At 48.6% G+C, this 20,186-nt stretch overlaps 1 protein-coding gene across 10 annotated transcripts; it reads left to right on the top strand.

Moving 5' to 3' along the window:
- The first annotated feature begins 2,294 nt into the window (after window positions 1-2,294).
- CALCOCO1 (calcium binding and coiled-coil domain 1) lies at window positions 2,295-19,510 on the top strand. 10 transcript variants are annotated; one of them, XM_009425260.5, is made up of 17 exons: window positions 2,719-3,101; window positions 4,167-4,257; window positions 5,236-5,415; window positions 5,755-5,857; window positions 6,839-7,029; window positions 8,442-8,600; window positions 9,010-9,158; window positions 10,796-10,886; window positions 14,207-14,362; window positions 14,577-14,831; window positions 15,299-15,424; window positions 15,931-16,026; window positions 16,383-16,491; window positions 16,724-16,923; window positions 17,418-17,524; window positions 17,778-17,849; window positions 18,503-19,510. In XM_009425260.5, exons 3-17 carry the CDS (start codon window positions 5,260-5,262, stop codon window positions 18,678-18,680), a joined length of 2,148 nt encoding a protein of 715 aa, XP_009423535.1. In that variant the 5' UTR covers window positions 2,719-3,101; window positions 4,167-4,257; window positions 5,236-5,259; the 3' UTR covers window positions 18,681-19,510. The 10 variants fall into 10 exon arrangements, with proteins under 10 accessions (XP_054519228.1, XP_509103.3, XP_009423535.1 ...); XM_054663253.2 differs by lacking the exon at window positions 17,778-17,849 and having other exon boundaries at window positions 2,295-3,101; XM_054663255.2 differs by lacking the exon at window positions 17,778-17,849 and having other exon boundaries at window positions 18,065-19,510.
- Window positions 19,511-20,186: the final 676 nt, after the last annotated feature.

Below are 20,186 nucleotides of genomic sequence, written 5' to 3' on the forward strand. Positions count from 1 at the left end.
ATACTCTGGCTTAAGTCTGTCTTCCCAATTTTATCTTCCATTATCCAATTATCCAACTGTAGCTTCTTTTTGTTGTTGTTGTTGTTTGTTTTGTTTTTTGAGACAGAGTGTCACTCTGTTGCCCAGGCTGGAGAACAGTGGTACCATTCTGGCTCACTGCAACCTCTGCCTCCTGGGTTCAAGCGATTCTCCTGCCTCAGCCTCCCAAGTAGCCGGGATTACAGGCACACGCCACCACACCTGGCTAATTTTTGTATTTTTGGTAGAGACGGGGTTTCACCAGTTGGCCAGGCTGGTCTTGAACTCCTGACCTCAAGTGATCCGCCCACCTTGGCCTCCCAAAGTGCTGGGATTACAGGAGCAAGCCACCACGCCTGGCCTCCAACTGTAGCTTTTATTCAGCTTTGCTGCAATCACAACCTACCCCAAAATCTAAGCGACTCACAACAACCAGTGCTGGCTTCTGATTTATGTATATGCAGGTTGTGGGTAAGCAGTAGCTCAGCTCCACAGGTCTTCTCATTCCCAGGCCCAGGCAGAAGGAGCAACTGTCATGTGGATTATTCCCATTCTAGTGGCAGAGAAGAACAAGAAAGTGGAAACTCATGTGTTCAAACATGGCATGAGTCACATCTGTTCACATCCCATCAGCCAAATTATGAAACATGACAAAGCCCAAAGTCAATGACATGAGACATCTATTCCTTCTACAGGAGATACTGCAAGTCACATGGCAGTGGGCAGGAATGAGAGAGGAAATAATTTCAAACAATTAGTCCATCCACTACAACTGCCATTTTCCATCTGGAGTACATGGCAGACATTACTACCCAGCACTCTTTCCTCAGAATCCTCAACACAACATTTCAGGCAGACATTACCAATAATCTGAGTTTGCCTAAATACATAAATAAAGGTTGAAATTGATGTGCTATTATGTGACTCTAGGCTCATTATCCATTCCCACCTCCAAATCTTTGCTTTGGCCTAGAAGAAGCTTACCCTCCCCAGTCCCCATCTTGCCAAACTATCCAAATTTAATCTATCCTTCAAATACTTGAATATTTGAAAGTAATGACTATAATTAAAATAATGAATTACATTTATTATTTTAAAATAATGAATTACATATATTATTTTAAAATAATGAATATTTTCTATTCGTTCTTTCAATAAAAGTAACTGAATACCTAGCATAGTACCTGCCACATATTTGTTGAATGAATCTGTTTCACATTACCTTGTGCCTTGCACTGAGCACATAAATGCTCAGTGAACATTTGTCTCCTGTTAATGAACCAGCACTGTTCCTTAGAACAATGGGAGTTAATATCACATGCCAGAGTTTCTGGACTGGGAGTATGGTGACTGCTTGTGCTTAAATCTTGATTCTGCCACTTACTAGCTGGATGACTCCAGGCAAGTCATTAATTGTGCCTCAATCTCATCATGTGTAAAATGGGGATAATAACAAGGCGTATTACATAAGCCTGTTGTATTAAATGGGAAAATTCTTAGCATAGTTTGAACAGATCATAAGCACCCAAGAAATGGAAGTTGTTACCATTTTTAGCTCCGAGACTGTTTTCTCGTAGACCTTTATTTTGGGCGGAAGACAAGAGCCAAGAACTCTTGAGACTTGGGTCCTTGAACAGACCTCACTCTTAACCCACTCCAGACCTTGAGCTACCTCCTCATCCAGAAACTGGTTCCCTAACTCATAAATCCTGACTAATGACACAGACACATCACCTTAATGTTTGTGCAGCCCAGTAACTAATTTTTAAGTGTCTGGAGATCTTCAGATGAAAGACACTCAGGGCAGACACCGCATTCAGTCATAAAAGCAAAACACTACCAAAAAACTTGGAAAAGGCAGAAGCTCCATAACTTAGTGCAGTAGAGAATTAAAGCAGGCACCTAGGAAGAGGAAATCAATCCTTAAGACTGTAATCCTTTAATGCAGAGCCAGAGAAAGAGGTAATTCTGAATGCCTCCGACTACAGGGATGGAGAATAGCGAGAGGGGGGACAGGATGCCCAAGTCTATAACGTGACTTGGGGTGTGGGAGACGTGTCAATCTTTCACCTCTCCTAAATAAAAACCGGAACGTCAACATGTATTGTTATCCTAATTAATTTAAGCCACTTAAAAGGCTTGGGCAAACAGGCCCCATAAGTGGCTTGTCTGTGAATTGTGACAGGTCCTGAATTATGCCAAGCTCCCTTTTCAATTTCATTCTTCTCATTCCACCGCTCCTACCACCACCTCAGTCAATTGTATCCTCTTCCTAGACCCAGAAGCCACTCTGGGGGAGCCCAGTCCAGATGTGTATGGTCAGGCCCCTTAGCACTGAAATCCTCAAGTTGGAAAAAAATGGTCAGCTGTGCAGAAGACATCATTCTTACAAGGTCTGTCCCTGAGATTGAAGTAAAGAAGAAACTGCTATACCCCAGCTATCAGTTTCCCATCCCCAAAATGGTGGGTAGCTGTGGTGTAGTGGCAAGAATATATGACGTGGAATTAGCCAAGGCTAATGCAGTTCTACATTTCATAGCTTTGACACTTCACACCGCCTCCTTAACCGTACTTCACTTTCTACATCTATAAAGCGTACATAACGCTTAACGCCTATCTCACAGGTGGGTGTGAAAAGTACAGGACAGGACGCAACAGAAACCGCTCTGCCCACCGTTAAAGCGTTATAGAGAAGGCTTTAGAGCCGTAAATCCTCCCCAGCCCCCAACAACGCACGTTACAAACCAGCAGCCACCCCTAATGCAGCCGGCCCCCTCCTAAGGGATCATGGGCCTTGAAGTCCTTTGCTGGCCACACCCTCGTTTTCTGTCATAGGAGTGAGAACTACGCCTCCCAGGATGCCGCGGTGAGGCCGCCGTCACGGACGCCCTCTTCCCCGCCCTCCTTGCGCGCAGCCTTCTGGGATGTATAGTCCTAGATCCGAGCACGCAGTGGCAAAAGGGCGCAGAAGAACCACAAACCCCAGAAGCCCTCGCGCCCACTCTTCTCCCTCCCCTCCAGAAGTCGGAGTGCTGTTTTTGTTGTTGGTGAAAGGTGAGGGGAACAGCTGATCCGTCTGTTGGGTAAGAAACTTGGCCTAATTGGGGGCGATCTTATGGGAGGGGAGGGTCACCCCACTTTCCAGTTTGGGGAAGGATAACGTAAGGGAACTGTCGAAGGGGAATACAGGAGCGTTTGGGTTGTAACGCTTTCCGTACTGGAGAAGCCACCCCCGCTGTTTGGGGAGTTCTTGGTTTCAAGGGGACTCTGATTGTGGGTGGGGGGGGGGATCGTCCTCTCCGTCTTCTCAATGCGTCTCTATAAAGCTGATCCCTTTAGGGGAGCTGAAATCTGCTTATTCGCTCCCAGGCAAGACGTGTCCCCTACACGTCTTCCCTCTCTCCCCTACGCAAATCCAAAGGCCTTTACGACGCTGAATCCCTGGGGAGGAAGGGGGACCTTCCAAGGTGTAGAATGTCAAGGAACTCTAGAGCCCTACAGAGCAGGGGATGGGACACCCGCTCTCCGCCCCCTCATGTGAACATCTGAATCAGGCTACACACCTACATCTTAGGTGCCCAGAACTTTCTTCGGACATGAAGAACGTTTACAGCTGTTACGGATTTTCTTTGTGGGGTGTATTTTAGGGTTCTCCAGGTATATCTTTGGGGACAATTTACCCCCACCCTTAGAAAGCTGGAAGAATTGCATTTGGAGAAAACATGGACTAGTTTCAACCAGGAATTTTTCAGGGAGATGAACATTAAAAAAAAAACTTTTTGTTCTACCTATTTGGGGGACAGAAGTTGCTCCTTTTTGTGTTGCTGGCTCACCTTTATCCACTGAGTTTCTGTTTTCTTTTAAAGCTCCTGTCCCCTGGACTTCAGCCTGGTGTGGGTTTGTGATGTTTGGGGGCGTGCATATGACTAGTGGCAATGGCTGGTTGGACATGTCAGCTGTGAGTGACACAGGAAATAGATTAGTGGGCTGGAAAGGAGTGATGAATAAGAGGGCCATCTCACAGCCCTGGACTGAGGAGTTCTCTTGATCGTTATTATTGTTATCTGTCCTCACCCCACCCTCATATTTTCCAATTAACTCTCCCCAGCTAACTTGGAACACCCCTTCCTCTCAACCCCATCCTGTAGTGTGTCTCCAGCTACCAATACAAACAGATGGAAGGATGGAGGCTGAGGGGAGCAGAGAGAAAATGAGGAGAGAAATACTAAAGTGAAACTAGTAGGTTTCTAGTCCTGCTGCAGGCACAGTCTGGAGAGAAGAATGTTAGGTTCTTTTTGAACTATCTCCCCTTTCCTCAACGTTAAATATACATTTCCACTTCTTGGGGCCCCTTACTTCCCACTTTCTAGTCTGTTCCCTGCCCTGGGGTGGGGCTTTCCTGGCTCCAGGCCCCCACATTCCATCTCCCCACCCCCACCACGTTCCTGCTAAGCGCCTCACTCCACCCTTGAAGTTGCCGCCTCCAGAATTCTTGACTTCCTGGAATAATAAGTCAAGGGACAGAACCTGTCTTTCCTTATATCCTCCCCTTCCCTTTGTCTCTGGGATGCCAGCAGAAGCTTTCTGCTTCCCTAGAATTCATGGGGGTAGGCAGCTCAGAGAGATGAAAAGAGCTGAGAGCTCAGGAGCCTAAGGATTTGGGCTGTCAGTTCCCCTCGACCCCCAGCCATATTCTAGCTCTGAAAACTCAGCCATTCCTTTCAGAGATTAGTTGCTGCTTTCTGATGTCATAACTCATTCCTGGATACAGCTGGGTCAACAAGCTTAGGAGTAGGTAAGGACACCTGTCTCAATGAGAGGGCCCCACACCTCAGTTGGATTTTGTATTCAAGAGCCAGGATGTGTGGGAGATGGGATGGAGAAATGGAGGCTGTCGACCAAGTCGCAGTATCCCAGGCTCTGTCCCCGTCAGTGTCCTTTTGGGAGCAAAATTAGAGAAGTCTGAACCCTCAGAAGGGTCTATGAGCCAGAGCGGGTACAGTGTGAGACAGGATGGGGACGGACTTGGAAGGCCAGACCTACGTCCTAGAGACTAAGAGTGATACCTCAAAAATGTCCCGTAACCCTCAGGGACTAGAACCAGGTATGCCTTATCTCCAGGTGTAGTGGCAGGGGCTGTGAGTGTGTGGTGCTGGAGCTGTGGGGGGAAGGAGGTGGACTGGAAAGACTTTAGGCTATCAACCCTTTCTTTCATAGGAGGACAGATATCTCAAGGCCAGGATGGAAGAATCACCACTAAGCCGGGCACCATCCCGTGGTGGAGTCAACTTTCTCAATGTAGCCCGGACCTACATCCCCAACACCAAGGTGGAATGTCACTACACCCTTCCCCCAGGCACCATGCCCAGTGCCAGTGACTGGATTGGCATCTTCAAGGTATCTCTGGAACCCCTTTTGGCTTAGGTTTATGGGCTGTGAGTTGGTTGGAATAAGGGGAATGATTGGGCTCTTGGATTCTCAACCTCAGGTTGATAGAGAAGAAGAGAGAAAGATGTCACAGATGACAGAGGCCGTCTGTATAACCAAAGCACATATTTTCTCCATCTTAGCCTTGTTCTTTACTGACACATTAGTGTCCCTCCACTTTCCCTTTCTCTTGTCATTGTTGCCACTGTAGCTCCATCCTGCCCCCCTTATTCAACCCCTCAGCCCTTTCTTCCATCCATAGAAGGTAGTTCCATGACCATACCTTTCTCCAACCTTGGGCTTTCACAGGTGGAGGCTGCCTGTGTTCGGGATTACCACACATTTGTGTGGTCTTCCGTGCCTGAAAGTACAACTGATGGTTCCCCCATTCACACCAGTGTCCAGTTCCAAGGTACAAGGGAAGATGGAAAATTGGGAGAGAGGAGCCAAGGGAGTGGAGGTTTGAAAGAAGGTAGTGGGCTCAGAAACATTAAAAGTTAGGCACAAAGGACAAGGAAAAATAAACGAAAATAAATATAATGAGAATATATCCAACAGCGCTCAGCAGATAGAGAATCACGGGATTATCGCAGAATCAGGGACATAGAAACAGAAGGAACTTCAGAGGGCATCTAGTCCCCTGTCCTACCCAAAGAAGGAAAAATGGGGGAGTAAGGAAGAGGGAAAGGTAGCATTATGTGGTGAGAAGAGGGAAAGACGTGGGTTCAAATCTCACCTCTAACACAAGCTGTTTGGCCTTGGGCAAATTACATAACCTCCCTGTGTCGGTTATCTTAACAGTAAAAGGGGATGCCTGGCTTATAGGGACATTACGAGGATTTAAAATGAAAGCTGTAGGCCAGGTGTGGTGACTCCAGCACTTTGGGAGGCCAAGGTGGGTGGATCACTTGAGGTCAGGAATTCAGGACCAGCCTGGCCAACATGGCAAAACCCCGTCTCTACTACAAATACAAAAAAATTAGCCAGGCGTGGTGGTGCATGCCTGTAGTCCCAGCTACTCACAAGGCTGAGGCAGGAGAATCTCTTGAACCCGGGAGGCAGAGGTTGCAACAAGCCAAGATCGCGCCACTGCACTCCAGCCTGGGCGATGGAGCAAGACTCTGTCTCAAGATAAAATAAAATAAAAAGTGTTACCACAGTGTCTGGTACATGGTACGCACTCACTACATGGTAACTAGCATTGTTATGATTATGATAGAGGGGCAGTGGGTTTGGGAAAGAAAGGAAGGAGAGGGACAGGCAGAAAGGAGGGAGAAGAGTATGGCCTGTGGGAGGTGGAGAAGAGAAGAAACAGTATATGGAACACCGAGCAAGGGGCTGGGGCCAAGGACAGTGGATCATTGGGGTCCTGGGTCCATTCTTCTTCCCACAGCCAGCTACCTGCCCAAACCAGGAGCTCAGCTCTACCAGTTCCGATATGTGAACCGCCAGGGCCGGGTGTGTGGGCAGAGCCCCCCTTTCCAGTTCCGAGAGCCAAGGCCCATGGATGAACTGGTGACCCTGGAGGAGGCTGATGGGGGCTCTGACATCCTGCTGGTTGTCCCCAAGGCAACTGTGTTACAGGTGAGAAAAGAGCAACAGAGTTATTCCCAGACAAGGGAGTGGGAGACAGCATTGCAAGAGGACCCTTCCCACCTTACCCTCCCCTCATCTGTGGCACCAACTAAAGACCTCATTGAAAGTTAGACAAAGTCCGGCCTCCAGGAGAGTCTCAGTCTAACATAGACATACACGAACATGTAAGGCAGGAAAGGAGACCACCCACAGGCCAGTGTAACTCAGGATTTCATAAGAACTTTCGCAGCCTTCCTTCTCCATGCACTGCATCCTGCCCTATGCCCTAGAGGAAGATCAAAGGGTGGAGAGAGGCTACTCCAGGGAACATTCAGAGAAAGGGGAGCACAAGACCTGCTTCTAGGACGAGTGGGGAGTGAGAGCAGATAGGCAAGGCCCCAGACCTGTACTGTCCAATACCAAAGGCTCTTAACTATATATGGCGCTTGAGCACTTCAAATGCAATTAATCCAAACTGAGATGTACTATAAGGGTAAAATATACTCCAGATTTTGAAGACTTAGTATTTTTTAAAGAGAATGTAAAAGACTTCAATAATTTTTATTTTGACTACATGTTGAAATGATACTGTTTGGGGTTTTTTGTTTGTTTTTTGGGTTTTTCTTTTCTTTTCTTTTCTTTTCTTTTTTTTTTTTTTTTTGAGACAGCCTTGCTCTGTCATCCAGGAAGATGTTTATATCTCACGTAAGTGAAAGATGTGTGAGCTCCTACTCTCTGTTGCGGTTTCACAATCATGATTCTCATTTGAGCCTTACAACAATTCAGACTAAGGGATCATGTTACAGATGAGGACACAGAGACTTAGAGAAGTTAAGAAGCTTGTTCAAAATCACATAGCTAGCTGGGTGTAGTGGCATGCATCTGTAGTCCCAGCTACTGGGGGAGACACTGAGGTGGAAGGATGGCTTGAGGCCAGGAGTTTGAGGTATGGTATGCTATGGTTGCACCTATGGCTAGCCACTGCACTCCAGCCTGGGCAACATAGTGAGACCCTATCTTTAAAAAAAATCACATAGCTAGTAAAAATTGCACTGAAGATTTGAACCCAAGTCTGTCCAACTCCAGAGCAGATAGGGTAAAATTAGGGGAGCCATCCCTTGTGTCTGTGTTCATTGACTTGTGCCACATGAGGGATTCCTGCAATTGCTGGGTGAGGAAAGGGCCAGGCCTAGGGTGGGGAGGGGTAAGAGAGATGGGCAATTCAGAGTGCCATGAGCTGGTGCATCTGACTGGGTGGTGGACAGGATTCGGTAGCACACTGAGCATCCCCTTCCTCACCTCTTTATAACCCAAAGCTATGTAACTTCCCAAACCCAAAATGCACCTGGAGAGTGGTGAGGATGGGACCTTAGAAGGGGTACTCCACCAGCACACTCCCCTTCTCCTTCTGCTGCCTGTAGAACCAGCTCGATGAGAGCCAGCAAGAACGGAATGACCTGATGCAGCTGAAGCTGCAGCTGGAGGGACAGGTGACAGAGCTGAGGAGCCGAGTGCAGGAGCTCGAGAGGGCTCTGGCAACTGCCAGGCAGGAGCACACGGAGCTGATGGAACAGTACAAGGTGGGAGCTGGGCCAGGTAGGGGACAGGGCCTGGCTGCTCACCCAGCATCCAAAATCTGAACCCAGTGAAGAGGGTGAAGGAGAGATGTTAGTGGGCTTTTACAATGGTTCTGGCATCAAGGAAATAGGTTTAAGGGGTAGTGGCTGGGATTAAACTTGATGTGACAAGAGACATGTTCCAAACTTGTAATGAGACTCAGTTCTTTGAACATAGGAATGCTGGGGTAAGGTGGAGGTGGCCACATTGATAGGTAAGGGAATGTTCCCTTACAGTTTCTTTTTCAAGGAAGGCAATGTGATAGCCAGGTGGAAGCAGTCAGACCCTGGTGTGCTCTTCCTAAGCCTTTGTTCCACCACTTGAGAGATGAGTCCCAACCTCCCTTTTCTTCTGGGGGAAACTTAATTTCAGGGGATTTCCCGGTCCCATGGGGAGATCACAGAAGAGAGGGACATCCTGAGCCGGCAACAGGGAGACCATGTGGCACGCATCCTGGAGCTAGAGGATGACATCCAGACCATCAGTGAGAAAGTGCTGACGAAGGAAGTGGAGCTGGACAGGTGAGGGGAGTCCACTGACCCCGTCACTTCCTCTCCCTTCCAAGACCCCCACACTCCAGCCCCCTCTCTCAGGCAAGCAGACCTGCTGTCTGCCTCACACGCTTTCTCTTTCCCTCTCACCCTCACTCAAGCTAGTTACTGGGGATACCCTTTTCTGCCGAGCTCTCTACCATCTTTCCAAATGCTATTCTGTATTCCTCCACTTCAGAAATAATCATAGTTACCACTTATTGTACAGCAAAAGCTGAGCAAGAGCTAGGAGTGGAGGATTTGGAAGAAGAGAATGGATGGAAGTCAGTGCAAGATAAGAGAGGATGGATTTCAGATTTGGCCACAGGAAAGATAAGATTAGACTGTGTTCTTACTATTAAGAAACATTATAACTGGTGATCCAGGAATGTTATGGAATCTCTGCCCTGGAAAAAAAAGATACAAATCATAAACTCTTAGCACTGGGATTGTAAGATATGTATGAGGGTATGTAAGAGGTCACCCTCAGGAGGCAGCCTCTTTAACATTTGACAGCTGTCATTTTTGTATCTCTTGTATTGAGCCAAACTCTCCTCTCCTATAACTTACCAGGGGGTCCTGAGACCTCTGGAGCCACATAGAATAAATTTCTTTCTTCTTCCAGAAAATTGTTTTCTCTACCAAGTAGCGTAAATATTAACCACCACCTCCCATGTCCATCCTTCAAATTTTCACCAGTTTAAACACTCTAGTTCCTTATTTCATTAAATGACAAAATTATGTTTCATTTACTACTGGTAGGTGTGATATTTTAAAAAACTGTTTAAAAGAAAGAGGCATTCTATCCAAGGCCCAAAGTAATAAGTGAGTTCGTCTGAGAGGCTTCTTCAGGATATGTTAGTCTCACCCTAGGGAGATATTAGATGTCTACATTCTAAGTCATAGGTTAGAAAAGCAGTGCTCAGATTGAGCATCTGGAAAAGATTAGGGGCTATCTAGACCAGAGGTCAACAACTATGGCCCACAAGCCAAATCTAGCCTGCCACCTGTTGTATATCCCACAGGTAAGAATAGTTTTTACATCTTTTAATGGTTAAGAACAAATTAAAAGAAGAATATTTTGTGACATGTGAAAGTTGTATGAACTTCAAATCTGTGTTCAAGTTTTATTGAAACATCATGCTCATTCGTTTACATACTGTCAATGGATGGTCCTGCACTACAATGGCAGAGTTGAGTAGTTGCCACAGAGACCACATGGACTGCAAAGCATAAAATCTTTACTATCAGGCCCTTTACAGAAAGAGTCTGCCAACTTCTGGTCTAGATCAAAAGTTTATAATCAATAATGACTGCCCTTGTCTCAAAAAGACTAGATTCTAGTCTCTTGATTGAGTGAAAACAATGGGAGCCATCAGCAAAACATTCCTTAAAATATTACACAAAAAGATAAGAAAAACTATTTCTGTCTAAATTGTTCTCTAGAACCTGGAATCTTGGTTTCCTGGGGCTTAGAACTGGATCAGCTGGCTTGGGGATTTATGCATCCCAGAGTGAAATGGAGCTCTGGGCCTAGAGCAGCAGCAGCAGAGCACAAGACAGAGGCCTGAGTCCATTCCTTCTCTGGGTGGAGCAGATTGTCTGACATGTCATCCCACCAATCACAGGCTTAGAGACACAGTGAAGGCCCTGACTCGGGAACAAGAGAAGCTCCTTGGGCAACTGAAAGAAGTACAAGCAGACAAGGAGCAAAGTGAGGTAAGGGGCTCAGAGTTGATTTGCTTTCTCCATTGTCCAGCCAGTGTTTGATTCCCTCTCGAGAGCCAGACACCAAAGGGAATAAAAATGTAAAGAAGACATTGTGTGCACTCTACTAGGGAACATAAGACATATACCTAAATCAGGATTAGTCAGAGTGGAAAAGTGGAATATAAGAGTGTCACAAGAGAAATTTTGTTTGTTTGTTTTTTGGAGACAGAGTCTTACTTTGTCTCCTGTGCTGAAGTGCAGTGGTACGATCTTAGCTCAGTGCAACCTCTGCCTCCTGGGTTCAAGCAACTCTCACGTCTCAGTTACCTGAGCAGCGGGGATTACAGCCATGTGCCACCATGCCCAGCTAACTTTTGTATTTTTAGTAGAGACAGGGTTTCACCACGTTGGGCAGGCTGGTCTCGAACTCTTGACCTCAAGTGATCCACCCACCTCAGCTTCCCAAATTGCTGGGATTACAGGTGTGAGCCACTGCGCCTGGCCTCAAGAGAAATCTAATAAAGTATTGTGGAGCTCCAGGGAGGTGTATGAGTACACATCTTGTTAGAGACATTAGAAAAGTCTTTTTAAAATGGGTGTGGAGGCCAGGCACAGTGGCTCATGCCTGTAATCCCAGCACTTTGGGAGGCAGAGGCAGGCGGATCCCCTGAGGTCAGTTCAAGACCAGCCTGGCCAACATGGTGAAACCCCATCTCTACTAAAAATACAAAAATTAGCCAGGTGTGGTGTCAGGTGCCTGTAATCCCAGCTACTCAGGAGGCTGAGGCAGGAGAATCACTTGAACCCGGGAGGCAGAAATTGCAGTGAGCCTAGATCACACTACGGCTCTCCAGCCTGGGCAACAGAGTGAGACTCTGTCCCAAAAAAAAAAAAAAAAAAAAAAGGGAGGGCCATGGCTGGGCGTGGTGGCTCACACCTGTGATCATAACACTTTGGGAGGCCAAGGCGAGAGGATTGTTCAGGCCCAGGAGTTCAAAACCAGCCTGGGCAACGTAGTGAGACCCCATCTCTACAAAAAATTTTAAAAATTAGCCAGGCACGGTGGCATGCACCTGTAGTCCCAGCTACTCAGGAAGCTGAGGTGGAAGGATTGCTTGAGCCCAGGAGGTCAAGGCTGCAGTGTGCTATGATCGCACCCCTGAACTCCAGCCTGGGTGACAGAGCAAGATTCTGTCTCAGAAAAAAAAGGGGTGGGGTGTGGGGCCTAGTACTTTCAAACCTTTTTAGCAGAACCCTTTCGTCTCCTCCCACCAATAAAGTTTTTAATCTTGTGTGGAATCTCACTGAATAAACAAAAACAATGTTTTATTACTATAAATTTATTTTTATAAATTTGAATGTATAACCTTTACTTAAAAGGTAATGAAAGCACTTAGGTAATTTTGAGGCATACCAAACTTTGAAATGAGAGGCTATCGATGACTGTTCTGCCAGCCTCAGCAACTAATGTATTTCCGTATTTTATTTTGGTTGTACAATATCAAGAACACCTTGAGTCACACACAAGTAGGTGCAAATAACAATTTTTAAACTGTCCACCTTGCAACTCAGTTTACTCTTCAGTTCAATAGAAAATACAGTAGAAACTATTCTGAGCTTTGCAAAAAAATGAATTAACCTGGAAACATATGTCAATTGGTGATCTCCAGTGTGTTAACTTGTGATTTTATGGGTTTTATTTGTTTTGTTTGTTTGTTTTGAGACGGAGTTTCATCTTGTTGCCCAGGCTGGAGTGCAGTGGCGCGATCTCGGCTCACTGCAACTTCTGCCTTCCGGGTTCAAGAGATTCTTCTGTCTCAGCCTCCTGAGTAGCTGGGATTACAGGCACCCGCCACCACGCCCAGCTAATTTTTTGTATTTTTAGTAGAGATGGGGTTTCACCATGTTGGCCAGGCTGGTCTTGAACTTCTGACCTCAGGTGATCCGCCCACCTCGGCCTCCCAAATCATGCCGAGATTGCAGGCGTGAGCCACTGCACCTGGCCTTGTGTTGTTTTTCTTTTTTTAACATAATTGTTAATAATTTAGAAGACATTCAAATCAAGTATCTGCAGAACTCCTAAATCCCTTCTTCAGTACCCTGGGTTTATGTGGAAGATTGTTAAAAAACCCTTTGCTCAGCAGTGAGAATAGGTAGAATTTGAGTAGACAGAGATGAGTGTGAGGCTATTCTAGGAACAGAGAAAGACATGAGCAAAGGCTTAAAGGCCAGAACACTCAGGGCAGTTGAATGTGCGGGTGAAGTGTTTGAGATAAGGCCTAGGTTAGACTGTGGTGGATCTTGAGCTTCATTTTTATTCCACAAGCGTGAAAGGCTTTGATGATTTTTCAAGCAGGGGTGACGTGTACTGTACTTATGGCCAGGTGTAGTGGCCCACGCCTGTAATCCCAACATTTTGGGAGGTGAAGGCAGGAGGATCCCTCGAGCTCAGGAGTTCAAGACAAGCCTGGGCAACATAGTGAGACCCTGTCTCATCTCTACAAAAAAATACAAAAATTAGGCAGGCGTGGTGGCACACACCTATAATCCCAGCTACTGGGGAGGCTGAGTTGAGACAATTGCTTAAGCCCAGGAGTTGGAGGCTGCAGTGAGCTGTGACCATGCTACTTCACTCCAGTCTTGGCGACAGAGCCAGACCCTATCTCTAAAAAAGAAAATAACTGTATTTAAAGAATCAGAACTGTACCTAAAGAAGAATAATCTGATTCCCTTGTGGAGAATGAACTATTTATGAAGTTATTCAGTAGTCCAAGCAACAAATGACCAGAGTCTGAGATAACGTGGTTGTGGTGGTAATAGAGAAGGGAAAATGGCTGTGACCAGGATGGAGAAGCAATAGGTTTTCCTGTGGGCCGCTAGGGAGAGGACGGAGCCAAGCATGGCACCAAGGGCACCAGGTTACTCCATCCTGAGTAACGTGGGAGCTAGTTGGTACCCTGGACGGAAATAAGAGTAGGAAAGACTGGGATGGGGTGAGAGGTAGACTGTTGAGTTTAAGGGGCCTGTAGGGCATGAAGACTGAGTTTTGATTTAAGAGAAAGGATAGAGTAGCAGAAATGGTACATGGAATGCCTACACCGAAGACCCGAGGCTGCGATGCTGGATACCTCAATTTGGGAGCTGGAGACTGGATATGCAGGATTGAGTTATTTGAGCTGAGAACCCAAGAAGGGCTGGCAATAGCTGAAGGCTTGAGTGTGTGTTAAATCTGAGAAGTGGAACCTTGACCTCTCTCATCACAATGGTTCACCTCCCGAGCCACCCCAACACACATACCCCTTTCCTTACCTGCTTTCCACTTCCCTCAGGCTGAGCTCCAAGTGGCACAACAGGAGAACCATCACTTAAATTTGGACCTGAAGGAGGCGAAGAGCTGGCAAGAGGAGCAGAGTGCTCAGGCTCAGCGACTGAAAGACAAGGTGGCCCAGATGAAGGACACCCTAGGCCAGGCCCAGCAGCGGGTGGTGAGTGAGGCCCCTTGGCAACAGGAAACGGGAAATTCCAAGGGCAAGTTGTAGAGAAGCCTGAGTGTCTAAAGAGAAGGGGAGAGACATGGCTAAAGACTAAACAACACAACCCCGAGTCCTAATGCAGTGGAGTGGAGGGAGCCTGTTTACCTCCCCGGCTGACGAATGATTCACTAGGAACTCTGATCTCCATCTCCTCCTTTCTCCTGAGGCCGAGCTGGAGCCCTTGAAGGAGCAGCTTCGAGGGGCCCAGGAGCTTGCAGCCTCAAGCCAGCAGAAAGCCACCCTTCTTGGGGAGGAGTTGGCCAGCGCAGCAGCAGCCAGGGACCGCACCATAGCCGAACTACACCGCAGCCGCCTGGAAGTGGCTGAAGTTAACGGCAGGCTGGCTGAGCTCGGTTTGCACTTGAAGGAAGAAAAATGCCAATGGAGCAAGGAGCGGGCAGGGCTGCTGCAGAGTGTGGAGGTAGAGGGATGGGGGGTACCTGGCAATCTGATGGCCACTGCCCCCACCTTTGTGGGGACTCCTACATGTGGTCAGACCCTCTGGGAGGAGAGAAGAGGGGTTGAGAACCTTAGAGGACTTGGGTGGAGAGGGGCTTTGAGGGAGGTACACTTTACTTTCTAGGCATGACCCATCCCTAACCGGGGTATCCCAATCCTGATCACCAGAGTACCTTCCTTGGAACAGAAACATTTTCTGTCCTAGACCCCAGGCCCTGCCATAATGCCCATTCCTGATCAAGCAGCACCTGCCGTCATGTCCTGTCCTTCATTCAGAGGGTATAGGAAATGAAGGCAAAAAGGGGAAAGTGCTCTAAAAATGATGCTTTAAATAAAGGAAAGGACACAGTAAGGGATGGTGCTGTTGACAGTGGCGTTCCTTTTTCTTCCCCCTCCACCCTCCCATTTTCCTTCTTGGCTATCTCTCAGGCAGAGAAGGACAAGATCCTGAAGCTGAGTGCAGAGATACTTCGATTGGAGAAGGCAGTTCAGGAGGAGAGGACCCAAAACCAAGTGTTCAAGACTGAGCTGGCCCGGGAGAAGGATTCTAGCCTGGTGAGGCACCCAGCCACCAAGGGTCCTGTCCTATGGCCTCCTGAGGCATCCATACCCCTTCTCTCTGTCTTGGGTATGGGCTCAGAAGTGCTAGGTGTCCACTACCATGTTGGGTGGCATTTCACTTGCACACGCAAGCCCTCATTGGTTTGAAATGTGCATTTTTTTCTGCTCTCAGGGCACACATCTGGGCCCAGTAGAGGTGACTTAGGAGAATTATAGAGTGGCCCCTTGGTATGACCAAGGCCTCTGCACCCCAGCCTAGAGGAAGTCATGCAGGTCCCCACTCGAGAGGCAGAGACTAAGACTTAGAAAACTGAGTCTCTGTGGCCCAAGACAAAGTACTCATGGAGGAAGTGTTGGGAATTCCTGTGTGTGTGTGTCAGAGCAGGGAAGAAGCAGAGGCATGGGGAGACCTGGTTCTAGATTGTTGGTCCTGGTCCCAGAGTCCAGGTTCTTGGAGGTACATTCTAGGCTCCAGATTCCATTGGGCCCTCTTCCCTCAGGTACAGTTGTCGGAAAGTAAGCGGGAGCTGACAGAGCTGCGGTCAGCCCTGCGTGTGCTCCAGAAGGAAAAGGAGCAGTTACAGGAGGAGAAACAGGTGAGCACCCATAACCCAGGCCCCGTGGATGCCACAGGTGAGGACTTGAGGGCTAGAAACTTTGTAAATTCCCATCATCTCTTGGCTTAGAAACTGTTCTCTCCAAGAGGGCCCGTACCCTGGCTTCTCTTATTAGCCGATTTGGCAGGACAGGGGATGATCTCTGGGAGAAGGGAGGGATGTAAGTGGTGAAGCAGGGGTGCTGGGGGGAGTGTCTGCCTGAAGTTGCCCCAATCTTTGCTGAAGGCATCTAATGCTGAGGAGCTAAGAGTTCTTCTTGGGTGCAGCTTCTGCAGGCTAGCAAGGTTGGCACCTTCCCATTCTCTAGCACCTGCCTTTTTCCTTCCCAATTCCAGGAATTGCTAGAGTACATGAGAAAGCTAGAGGCCCGCCTGGAGAAGGTGGCAGATGAGAAGTGGAATGAGGATGCCACCACAGAGGATGAGGAGGCCGCTGTGGGGCTGAGTCCGTGTAGCCCCAATCTTGTAACACCTCTTCCCCACTCTACCTCCCGCTGTTGAGGAAGGCTCCATGTAACCTTGCTGGGAGCTGCCTTTGCCTTCTTTGTGTTTTGCCTTTTCTTTCCCAGACCCTGGCCCCTGTTTAGTCTAATGATACCCCTCATCCAGAGGAGACAGCTGGTCCAACTCCTCACAACACATCCTTTTTTCTTCTCTGCCTGCTTCATCTCCTACAGGCTGCCCGGCAGCTCTGACAGACTCAGAGGACGAGTCCCCAGAAGATATGAGGCTCCCACCCTATGGCCTTTGTGAGCGTGGAGACCCAGGCTCCTCTCCTGCTGGGCCTCGAGAGGCTTCTCCCCTTGTTGTCATCAGCCAGCCGGCTCCCATTTCTCCTCACCTCTCTGGGCCAGCTGAGGACAGTAGCTCTGACTCGGTGAGCAGTGGAGGAGCCTGTGCAGAAGCAGTAAGGAGGGGCAGGGCCAAACCCAAGTGTCCCAGCCTGGAGTGCAGCACGATCTTGGCTCACTGCAGCCTCTGCCTCCTGGGCTGAAGCGATCCTCTCACCTCAGTCTCCCAAGAGTAGCTGGGACCACAGGCAGGCACCCCCGGCTAATTAGAGAAGGAATCTTAGCCATCCAGGGCTCTCTTTTTCCCAGGGGAGAGGAGGCAGGCCCAGCCTCTCTTCAGTGCCACACCAGTAGATATCATCCCAAAACCCAGACCAGCCCAATAGCCTCACTGCTTCTCCCCCACACTCATTCTCTTATTATTCACCAGCCCCTCAAAACGCCTCTCCTGCCTTACTCTTCCTAAGCCCCTCAGGTCACTGTCCTAGCCTTGGCTCCTCTTCCCATACCTGTCCCAATGTGCTGCTCCCCCATCTTGGGACACCACCCCAAAGCCCAACCCTGTCTCTTTGGCATCCAGGAGGCTGAAGATGAGAAGTCAGTCCTGATGGCAGCTGTGCAGAGTGGGGGTGAGGAGGCCAACTTACTGCTTCCTGAACTGGGCAGTGCCTTCTATGACATGGCCAGGTGAGTTCAACCAGCAAGACCAGGAGGGAGGTGGGAGGAGGTCAGAGGGAAAGGGCATCTGTGTGGACAGTCACCAGGCCCTGCTCCCAACCCCTGCCCTTCTTGGCCTCAGCCAAGAAAAGGAGATACAGGTATGGTTAACAAGGAAAATGACTCACTGCTCCAAATCCCAGATGCCTTCAGGTAATCCCTACCCCTATCTTATCAATGCACTCAGAGGTCCTGCCTTTAACTGGCTTCTATGTTGTTCTAGCACCATCTTCTGCAGAGCCCAAATTGCCCTGCTTCCCCTCTCTCCTGCCTCTACCCCTTCCCCAACCACCAGGTAGGTACCTAGGGTCCTCCGGGGAGGAAGGGAGGTGACCATGGCCCCCAGGGATAGGAGCAGAGAGAAGACTGGGATCCAGCATCCATCTGGCTACAATTGAAATGCTTTCCCTCTTCCCTGACTTCCCTGGGTAACCCTTAGGGAAGGGAACCTATAGAGGTGGGGGTTTCAGGTATCAGATTGTCCCCTTCTGCCTTCCCTTTTATTCCCAGGTTCAAGGGGGCAGGCACAGGGAAGAGAGATTTGATCATCTAGTCCCGGTTTTGCCTGGATGTGAGATGGGCTCAGGGCAGGGAGGGGGTGATGCTGTCATCCTTCTCGGCTGGAGCAGGAAGATGAAGGACGATGTCAGACTCATTTTCAGCCTCATTAGGCAGCAGACGGAGATGGAGGGAGGAGAGCAGGAGGCTGGGGGATGGGCTCTGCTCTGCAGAGACCAGCAGGGACTAAAGAAGAGAGGACATGGGGAACTGGAAAAATAAGCCTTCCAGGATTGTGGGGAGAAAGACGCTGTGGGAGAGGCCAGGATGCTGCATTAGGCACAGGATAACCTGGGAACCCAGGCACATGGGTCCTGCTCTCCGAAGTCTGCAAGTCAAGAAGGGAACAGAGCACGCCGACCCTCTCCCTTTCCCCTCTGTCTCTCTTAGTGGCTTTACAGTGGGTCCCCTGTCAGAAACCAGCACTGGGGGCCCTGCCACCCCCACATGGAAGGAGTGTCCTATCTGTAAGGAGCGCTTTCCTGCTGAGAGTGACAAGGATGCCCTGGAGGACCACATGGATGGACACTTCTTTTTCAGCACCCAGGACCCCTTCACCTTTGAGTGATCTTACTCCCTCGTACATGCACAAATACACACTCATGCACACACACACTCACACACATGCATACACTTAGGTTTCTTGCCCATTTTCTATCACACTGGGCTCCATGATATTCTGTTCCCTAAGAACTGCTTCTGTGTGCCCTGTTTTCATCCCAAGATTTCTCACTTCATCCTCTCCTACCTGGCTCTTTTGTCCCAGGGAGGGGTCCTGTTCGGAAGCAGTGGCTGAATTTATCCCCTGAAAGTGGTTTTGGAGGAACCGGGATGGAGGAGGCCTTCCCCTGTGGGAATAGAATCGTCCACTCCTAGCCCTGGTTGCTTCTGATACACAGCCACTGCACACACACACTCACACTCACACTCCCTTGGCTGATGCCCCAAAGCCAATTCCTGGGGCACCCTACCCTCTCTTATTTGGAGTTTCCGTTTGTTTACCTGAGTTTTCTCTGGGGTCTGCACAGAGGCAGCAGCATGGACATCATGGCCTCTCAGGTCCCTTTTGGTTCTTTCTCAGTTTCATTGGTTCCTCTTTCTGTTCCCCCATTGACTTCTGTGCCCCACCCCAGCCTTTTCCATAACCTTAGGTATTCAGTTTGGAGGGGTTTTTTGCATTTTTGAGGATTCCTGTATTCTGTATCCTCTCCTCGCATCTCCTCACATGGAAAGAAATAATGTATTTGTGCCTTCTGTGAGGGATGGGGGGAACAAGTGGTCCCAGGTATCCCCATTTCCAAGCCCCCCCTCCCTCTCCAGGTCCCCCCACAGCAATAAAAGCTTCCCCCTGATATCCATCCCTTTGTAGTTTGAACAAATATATTTATATGATATGTATGACTGTTGTCACAAAATGTGTTCTTATCATGAGGTGTGACTGGAACACAGGGCCCAGACCTCCAGCTCTTAGACCCTGGTGGAGGGAGGAGGGAAAGAGGGGACGCATCCCTGCCTCATGGCAGGGGATGCTGGGCAGTTACTGTCCTGTCATGCCTCCTGGTGTGCTGGCCATGAGTGGGTTGTCTCAAGTGGGAGTCTGGCTTGGATAATGCGGCAGTTGGGGAGGGAGCAAACTCATGGGTCCCTGTCACTTCTGCTCAGGGTTTAGTCCCAGGGTGGGTGCGTGCCGTGGAAAAGTGGGACAAGTTTCCCACTGCCCAGACCTTCACCCTTCATAGCAGCCATCACTGTACCTTATGCCAAAAGACAGGCTTTATTCCTGTCAAGAGCGTACACCTTTGAGTATCTACTTAGTAAAAAATGCCCTAAGCCTCATACCTCTAAAGGTGATTTTATATTCCTCCTGTTTCTGTTTCTGTTTCTTTCTCTGTTGCCATCCCCTCATACCTGTATGCACACTCTGCCTCAACAGTCACAAAAACACATTCATCCACTCTAACCAGCTTCACAGGCTAGACAGACACATACACAGCATCGTAAAGCATTTGTTAAGGACCTGCACGCTCACCAAGGCTCTCAGCAATGCCTTGCACAAGCACATGCCTACAACCCC

Source organism: Pan troglodytes, chromosome 10 (assembly GCF_028858775.2).
Source record: "Pan troglodytes isolate AG18354 chromosome 10, NHGRI_mPanTro3-v2.0_pri, whole genome shotgun sequence".
Taxonomy (NCBI): domain Eukaryota; kingdom Metazoa; phylum Chordata; class Mammalia; order Primates; family Hominidae; genus Pan; species Pan troglodytes.